General features: G+C 59.4%; 1 protein-coding gene across 1 annotated transcript in view; it reads left to right on the top strand.

The window, feature by feature from the left end:
* The window catches only part of CHD5 (chromodomain helicase DNA binding protein 5), a 61,378-nt gene that overhangs the window by 45,584 nt on the left and 7,564 nt on the right, over nucleotides 1-8,230 (top strand). The window contains exons 21-32 of the mRNA XM_012807240.1: nucleotides 733-857; nucleotides 1,815-2,046; nucleotides 2,271-2,381; nucleotides 2,654-2,826; nucleotides 3,542-3,716; nucleotides 4,065-4,157; nucleotides 4,323-4,411; nucleotides 4,650-4,783; nucleotides 5,221-5,365; nucleotides 5,782-5,941; nucleotides 7,615-7,694; nucleotides 7,928-8,048. Coding sequence (XP_012662694.1) covers nucleotides 733-857; nucleotides 1,815-2,046; nucleotides 2,271-2,381; nucleotides 2,654-2,826; nucleotides 3,542-3,716; nucleotides 4,065-4,157; nucleotides 4,323-4,411; nucleotides 4,650-4,783; nucleotides 5,221-5,365; nucleotides 5,782-5,941; nucleotides 7,615-7,694; nucleotides 7,928-8,048 — 1,638 coding nt within the window. The remainder of the gene's footprint in view (nucleotides 1-732; nucleotides 858-1,814; nucleotides 2,047-2,270; nucleotides 2,382-2,653; nucleotides 2,827-3,541; nucleotides 3,717-4,064; nucleotides 4,158-4,322; nucleotides 4,412-4,649; nucleotides 4,784-5,220; nucleotides 5,366-5,781; nucleotides 5,942-7,614; nucleotides 7,695-7,927; nucleotides 8,049-8,230) is intronic.

The following is an 8,230-nucleotide window of genomic DNA, read 5'->3' as shown; positions in this document are numbered from 1 at the left end:
CCGTCTCAAAAAAAAAAAAAAAAAAAGAAAGGTGCTGGAGCCACAGTGTGCGGACGCTCAGAGCAGTGGGTCCTCTAGCCCACTCGTGCCACAGACACAAGGGAGGCATAGTGGGTGCAGAGTTTGAGGATCTAGATGTGGCCCAGGCCGCATGTGGAAGCAGGAGTGACTGAAGCATTGGGGGACTGGGTGGCTGTGTGCAACTTCAATGGGAGCTGTGGTCAGTCCTGGTCACTTAAGGAAAGGCCCTGATGGCCTGAGAACCAGCCATCCCCTGACAATGACAGTCCAGATTGCTCAGTGGAGCAGGACCCTAGGCCCTGGAGCTGTGTCCCTGGTCACCTTACAGAATCAGCAGGCTGGGCTGGGGGGGTTTCGGGGGGACATGGAGGACTGAGCTCTTAGGGTGTCATGGTGGCTGACCCTCAGCAGCAGCTCTGCCTGTATTTGAACTTTGTCTTTAATTGACTTCCTCCTCATTCTAGCTCCTTCCCATGGGGCCTGGGCTCAGAGCACCAGTGGGGGCTAAATGGGCTCAGGTTGGGCCTGTTCCAGCCCCCGAAGGCAGGTGTGGCCGCCCCTTTATGGTGGGGTCACTGGCCTTGTCCTGCTTCTTTGTCAGGGATCTGTTGCTGCGGTTCTCACCCCACGCTCTCCCTCCCGCCCTGCTGCCATCCCTGTTCCTAGCCAGGTGTGCCCCCACTCATCCCCCTTCCTGGCCTCTCTCTCCAGCCCCTGGGGCGCAACAGTTCTGCTTCCTCCTCTCCACCCGGGCGGGCGGCCTGGGCATCAACCTCGCCACGGCAGACACGGTCATCATCTATGACTCAGACTGGAACCCGCACAATGACATCCAGGTCTGTGCCTCCCCTCCCTGCAGCCTGCATCCTCTCAGTGGGCCCCTCGTCCTTGGCCTTGGGCAGGTTTCCCATTCTTCATACTCTCTGGTGTGACCCCCTTGCTTCCCCTGGTTCTGGGGGCCTCCCTCCCCTGTGGAATTTTAGCCTAGGCCCCTGTCCCTCCAGCCCCCCTCATTATTCAGAGGAAGAAATGGGCCCAGAGAGGGCAGGCAGGTATCCAAGGGCACACGGCAGTCTGTGGTGGCTACTGATCCTAGTCCTTCCCAACGTTCTTAGAGCCAAGGCCATGGAGGGTGGCAGGATTAGGGAGTCTTGGGACCCAGATAGGCATCAGTTTTGAAGGGGATGAGGGACGTAGAAGGGGGAGCCTATTGGAGGGGGTGGACAGGGTGAGATGGGAGGCTTGGAGGGACTAGGACTGTGGGAATAGAGCCATTTAACACCTCGTGGAAGCACACACACAAACTCGTGTCTCACGCATGTGTGTGCACCCATGTGCATTTAATCATTCACACAGTTAACACTGGGGTCACATCAGGTGGAGACGCAGAGTCTCAGGCACGTGCTTGTGTTACACAGTGCAATTTTAGGGCCTTGCTACCCTCAAAAGGTCGCTGTGTGTCTCCAACTCATGGCCATGCTGTCCCGTTACCGGCTTACTCACAGGGGGCTGTAGCTCCCCAACTCCCCAGGACCTGCCCTTGGAGCCCTGTGTGGCTCCTGTCACACCCAGCACACTGGCCTCATTGACTCTCACACGCACCCTTGCACAGTCCCAGTCCTGCCTAGCTCCACCTGCCAGGCACATTTCCACTCTGACCCCAGCCTGGTGCCCAGCCGGCCCTCTGTGCACGGTCCTCCTCCCATTCTACCTGCATGCCCTTCACCACATGGTGCCTGCCCCATACCCAGAGCCCTTAGTCAGCCCCAGGGCTGAGCTGCAGGTTTCCCCAGGCCTTCAGCCGCGCCCACCGCATCGGGCAGAACAAGAAGGTGATGATCTACCGCTTCGTGACGCGGGCCTCGGTGGAGGAGCGCATTACACAGGTGGCCAAGCGCAAGATGATGCTCACGCACCTCGTGGTGCGGCCCGGCCTGGGCTCCAAGTCGGGCTCCATGACCAAGCAGGAGCTGGATGACATCCTCAAGTTCGGCACCGAGGAGCTCTTCAAGGATGATGTAGAGGGTGGGCCTCTGTTGGCGGGAAGCATGGCGGGGGGACGGGCAGCCCTGCTTGAGACACACCCATCCACAGCCTGCAGGGCCCCGCCAGCCCCTCTGCGCACTGCCTTCCTCTCCTCTGCTACTAGTCAGGGCAGGCCAGGGTGGCATCTGTGGGTGCTTCCTACCCACCTTGTGCCCCTCAGAGCTCCTTCACCACACCCCTCCCTGCCTCCCTGTGCCCTGCAGGCATGATGTCACAGGGCCAGAGGCCTGCCACACCCATCCCTGATGTCCAGTCCTCCAAAGGGGGTGCCCTGGCTGCCAGCGCAAAGAAGAAGCATGGGAGCACCCCACCAGGTAGGGGCCCACCTGAGCCCAGCCCCCGGCTCCTGCTCTGTCCAGTCTGCTGCTGGACAGGGGTTTGTCCAACCCTCCTTTGGCTCCTCTCTTGGGTGTCCTGGGACTTCTGGCTAGGCAGGAGTGGGGCCATTACAGGGCACTTTCCTCTGTCTGGTTACCCTGTGGGGGGACTGGGAAGGGCCATGAGGGAAGTCTGTCCCTGTGTGCGCCCGCAGCTGGATGTGGGGGCTTTTTGTCTGTGCACCCATCCTGCACCCTGTCTGCCCCAGGTGACAACAAGGACGTGGAGGACAGCAGTGTGATACACTATGACGATGCGGCCATCTCCAAGCTGCTGGACAGGAACCAGGATGCCACAGATGACACGGAGCTGCAGAACATGAATGAGTACCTGAGTTCCTTCAAGGTGGCGCAGTATGTGGTGCGCGAGGAGGACGGTGTGGTAAGTGCCCTCCAGCCACACCCCCGCCCTCGCTTAGGCTCTTCCCTCCAGCTCTGCCCACCCACCCCGGCCTTGACCTCCTAATCTCTGTCCTCAACCAACACTGGGCTCCCCACACCAGAGACACTTGGGCAAGGGAGAGGGAAGGGACAGAGGTGGTATTTAGGGCCCAGGGCGGCTGGCCACTGCCGTTGCGGACATCTTTAGCTGTCCCCTCCCTGGCATCCTGGCTCTCCCACCCCTGCCTCTGCTCTGTATCTGGGCTCTCCGAGTTCCAGAACTTGCCTATTGCCTCATCTCCCTTCCTCAGCAAACCCCAGTTACCCACAGTGCTTCTCCTGGTTCTCCTGGTAGCCCTTCCCAGCCTCCTCAGCTTCCTCCACCCTCCCCACAGACCCCTGTGTCTGTCATCCCTCCTTTTGAAGTTTCTCCCTTTGAAACTGGGAGTCCAGGTGCTGGGGCTCATTCAAGTCTGTACCCAGCTTGGAGCAAGGCCAGGGAATACTCCTAGAGTGAGTGAATGAGCCGATGAGTGAATGAAGGCAGGGTGATGGCAGGGAGAGGAAGACCTGCTGGGCAGGGTGGTCAGGGAGGGCTTCCTGGTGTAGGCAGGTCATGCAATTGATCCTCCGGCCTGAGAGGGCAGGGGTCAGGCAGGGTGGCAGGCTACCCCCTGCCCCCACCGAGCCATCCTGCTCCCGGCCTGCGTCCCCAGGAGGAGGTGGAGCGTGAGATCATCAAGCAGGAGGAGAATGTGGACCCCGACTACTGGGAGAAGCTGCTCCGGCACCACTACGAGCAGCAGCAGGAGGACCTGGCCCGGAACCTGGGCAAGGGCAAGCGGATCCGCAAGCAGGTCAACTACAATGACGCCTCCCAGGAGGACCAGGGTGCGTGTCAGGGCTGGGGGGCTGTGCAGGGAGCCCCTGGGCGAGGCGTGGGGCTGGGCAGCAGGTGCCCTGTGGACAGCCTGAGCAGGGAGGTGGGCGGGGCAGGCTTCTGGGAGAGAAGGGAGTTGGGGGAACAAGGTGGGTGCTCGAGTACTGACTACATCACTGCTGGTGGCGTGGCCTTGGGCAAGTCTTCTAGAGGAAAAGAGGGGTGATGGCAGTGTAATTCCTTAGTGCTCTGTGATGTCGAGTTCGTAAGGTCCTGGTTCTTGGTAGTCATTGATATTATTGGACTGGGCACAGGGCCTTGCCCAGCTCACTTCATGCCCCCCTTCCTGGCCCCTGCAGAGTGGCAGGATGAGCTCTCCGATAACCAGTCTGAGTATTCCATCGGTTCTGAGGATGAGGATGAGGACTTTGAGGAGCGTCCGGAAGGGCAGAGTGAGTCTTAGTGTTGGTGACCTGGGCTGCTGCTGAGGCTGTGTGTCGGGAGCTGCTGGGGGGTGGGGGTGGGGTCAGCTGCCATCCAGGGTGCTGACATATGGGGTAGGGGGTTCAGGAACCCCCAGGCCCCTACCTGAGGAGCTGTGGCGGGCTGCTCCCCAGGTGGACGGCGACAGTCCAGGAGGCAGCTGAAGAGCGACAGAGATAAGCCCCTGCCTCCTCTTCTTGCTCGAGTTGGGGGCAACATCGAGGTGAGGCCTGCCTGTACCCCCGTCTCCTCAGCCCCTTCCTGCTGCCCCTGGGATATGGAGAAGGGGTCTAGAGGGAGGGGAAACAGACCCTGGTCTGATCTCTACCCTCTGGGTCCTGCCCCAGGAGACCCTGCCTTCCCCACGCCCCCTCCCATGCCCTTCTTCTTCCATCCCTAAATTCTCTGATCCTAGCCTGTCTCTGATCTGGGCTCAGACACCTGCTCTTCTCCCTGCCCAGGTGTTGGGCTTCAATGCTCGGCAGCGGAAAGCCTTTCTGAATGCCATCATGCGCTGGGGCATGCCCCCCCAGGACGCCTTCAACTCCCATTGGCTGGTGCGGGACCTTCGTGGGAAGAGTGAGAAGGAGTTTAGGTAAAGGGGTTGAGGTGGTGGCCCAGGGCGTGCCTGCCTGGGCATGGTAGGGCAGGCTCTGGTGGGTGAGCCCACAGTGTCACTGCTCCCTGCCAGGCTCAAGGCATCCGGAAAGGTCACTGCCACTGGGTTTTGAGTGGCTGGGGTCCAATTCCAAGCAAGGCTGGGGAAACACTGGTCAGTGCCTCTGCCCACACTGTTTGGCACTAACAACAGTGAGGAAGATCTGGGCCACCCACGGGAGGGCTGTCCTAGGAGGTCCCCTGCTGGGATGGCCCCCGCTGGCCCTTTCTGAGGTCTGGTGGCCAAGCAGGCCTGCTTGGGAGATAGGTGATGGTTGATGATTCCAGCCAGGATTTCCCTGGGGGGCCTGCCAGCCCTCTCAGAGGGATCTTGCTGGCCCCCCACTCCCTGAGCCCCAGTCCCCCCTACCCCAGAGCCTATGTGTCCCTCTTCATGCGGCACCTGTGTGAGCCGGGGGCGGATGGCGCGGAGACCTTCGCGGACGGCGTGCCCCGGGAGGGCCTCTCCAGGCAGCACGTGCTCACCCGCATCGGGGTCATGTCACTAGTTAGGAAGAAGGTGGGTGAGTAACCCTCTGCAGGGCCTTCCTAGTGGCTGCTTGGGGACCTGGTGCTGCCCCTGGGGGGTCAGCACTCAGAGGGCAAGCGCCTGACTCTGGCCACACAGCTTCCTAGGGTCTGAGCCAGGCTGGAGGGACCAGCCTGGACAGCCTTATCTGGGTGAGGGGCTGGGGGGGTGGAGGCCAGGATGGCCGGTCACAACAGAGTGGGGAACACACAGGGAGACAGGCAGTGGCTGGCAAGGGAGCTTATGGTCAGCAGGGGTCTGGCTTGGCCAGCCTTGGGCTGAGGCATCAACCACCCCAAGCCTGAGGCACCACCCCCGCCACACCCCAAGCCAGTCCCATCGGCTCCCTGAGGCTCTTAGGGTTGAGCTGTGACCACTGCCCTCTCTCCTTCACCCCACTGCCCCAGGTTCAAGAGTTTGAGCACGTCAACGGGAAGTACAGCACCCCAGACCTGATCCCCGAGGGGCCTGAGGGCAAGAAGCCTGGCGAGGTCATCTCCTCTGACCCCAACACACCAGTGCCTGCCAGCCCCGCCCACCTCCCACCAGCCCCGCTGGGCCTGCCAGGTCTGAGGTCCAGGCGAGTGGGGGTGGGGGGAACACCTGGGGCCTGGAGGTGACAAGGCCACAGTGACCCCAAGTCCTCTGTGCACCCCACAAAGATAGCCTCTCTTGCCCACGAAACTTCTGTCTGTTGTAGTGTCGTTTTCTGGGGAGTTTTCTTTGTAACAAGAGTTTTGAGATGTAATTCACATACATGCTACAAAATCCATTCTTTGTTAACGTGCAGTGTTCAGTGGTCTCTAGAGTATTCACAGGTTTGTGTTGCCGTCAGTGCTAACGCTGGAGCATTGTCATCTCTCCCAAAGAAACCCTGTATCCATGAGCAGTTATCTCCCCCTTCCCCTAGGTCCAGGCCCAAACTGGTCACATCTCCCTCTCTGGAGCCGTGCTCTCTGGGCTTTTTGTATAAGTGGAATCCTACGATCTGCGTGTTTTGTGTTTGGCCTCCTTTGCTGAGCTCGGTTCGGGGTTCATCCACACCATACACGTGTCGGTTCTCCATCCCTCCTCGTGCTGAATGACGTTGCATTTTGTTTATCATAGAATTAGGGTTGCTCCTGCTTTTTGGCTGCTGTGAGCAGTTGTGTTCTGAGCGTTGTGTGGACACAGGTGTTCTGTTCTCTCGGGTATGTGCCTGGCAGTAGAATCACTGCATCATGTGACAATTCTTTTTAACCTTTTGAGCAACTAGCAGATTGTTTTCTAAACTGGCTGCGCCGTTTTACATTTCTGCCAGTAACGAGGGTTCCAGTTCCTTTGGTTCTTCATCAGTACTTGTCCGACTTTCCGTCTCCAGCCGTCCTAGTGAGTGTGATGTGGCCTCTCCCTGTGGTTCTGGTTTATGTGTCCCTGATGCTAAAGATGTCCAGTGTGTTTTCCTGCATTTATTGGCCGGCTGTATGTCTTCTCGGAAGAAGGTCTTTTCAGGTCCTTTTCTCCTTTTTATTGGGTTATCTGTTTCCAGGTGTCTTTCTGGTGATCCATTTGTTTGTTTGGGCAAAGTGTCTTCCCCTCAGTTCAGTCTCTGGGGCAGACATACCCATCCCCAGGTGACAGGTGAGGTCCTAAGAGGCCCAGCCCCTCTTGAGGACGCCCTGATCCTCTGCACAAGTGTGCCCTTTGGAGGGCACACGCCTGGGTTGCTTCCTAAGTCTCCCCTGAGCTCTGGGCGTGACCTTGAGCAAGTCAAGGAACTCGTGAGCCTCTGTCTTCCAGTCTGTGAGGGGGATGGGATAGGGTCCACCTCCCAGGCTTCTTGGAGCCACACAGGTAACTGGCACTTGGCAGAGTGTTGGGAGCTGACTTGGTGGGGAGAAGACTCAGATCAGTCCAAAGGCACAGGGCCAGCTAGCCGTCTGAAAGCCAGGACCACACCTGGGTGTCCTGGCTTACATGGGGGCCTTTACCCACCTCCCCTCTGACTTCCTGATGGGCAGCTACTGGGCGCAGCCCCCTCCTGACAGCCCCTCACCCACTGTGATCTCACTGGGCCCAAAGTCCTTCAGGATCCTGGGTTGTAGGTCTGGACTAGGCTCTGGCTCACCTGGGATCCTGCCTGTCCCTCTGAGAGGTGCCTGGCTCTGATGCAGCTGCCTCTCCCTTCTGGTGCCCCTTCCCCTGCCCTTCCCCTCCATGCCTGAGCCCACCTGTCTCACCTCTTTCCTTTGGCCTTTCAGACAAAATGGAAGCCCATCTGGGGTACATGGATGAGAAGGAGCTGGGGGTGCAGAAGCCAAAGAAGCTGCTGGAAGTCCAGGTATGGGAGCTGCTGGGGTCTGGCCCATGGTGGGTGTGGGGGGAGGTTGGGTCTGGGGACTTTCCCAGGCCTTGGACAGCCAGGTAGAACCTAGGCTTCTGGGCTCCCAGATGGGGCCTCTGGGTGGACACAGCAGGCTGGAAGCATGCAGCAGGAGCCTGGATGGAGGGTCCCAGCCCTGGTTCTCCCCAGTCCTCCTGAGCCCCAGGACCTGCTTCTTCCTGGCTCCCTAGGCCCTGGACAGAGCAGAGGGTGAGGACAAGCATGAGAGCTCAGTCAGCAAGGAGAGAGCCCGAGAGGAGCGGCCAGAGGAAGCTGACAAGGTCCAACCCTCTCCAGAGCAGCTACCAAAAGGTAGGATCTTCCTGCAGGCCATTCCCCAGCATGGGCCTGGTCAGAGAAGTGGGGTATTCCCCCTGCTGAGTGCTGGACTGCCCATAGCCCTGTCCCTCCTCTCTGCACGTGGACTTGTACTTTCCCTATCATGTGGAGATGAGGGTTATTGGGCTGCTTTGTTTTTTTTTTTTTTTTTTTTT

Source organism: Otolemur garnettii, unplaced genomic scaffold (genome assembly GCF_000181295.1).
Source record: "Otolemur garnettii isolate 467f Iridium unplaced genomic scaffold, OtoGar3 scaffold00067, whole genome shotgun sequence".
In the NCBI taxonomy this organism is placed as follows: Eukaryota; Metazoa; Chordata; class Mammalia; order Primates; family Galagidae; genus Otolemur; species Otolemur garnettii.
Note: the sequence above shows the minus strand (reverse complement) of the source record. Positions and strands in the feature narration are given on the sequence as shown.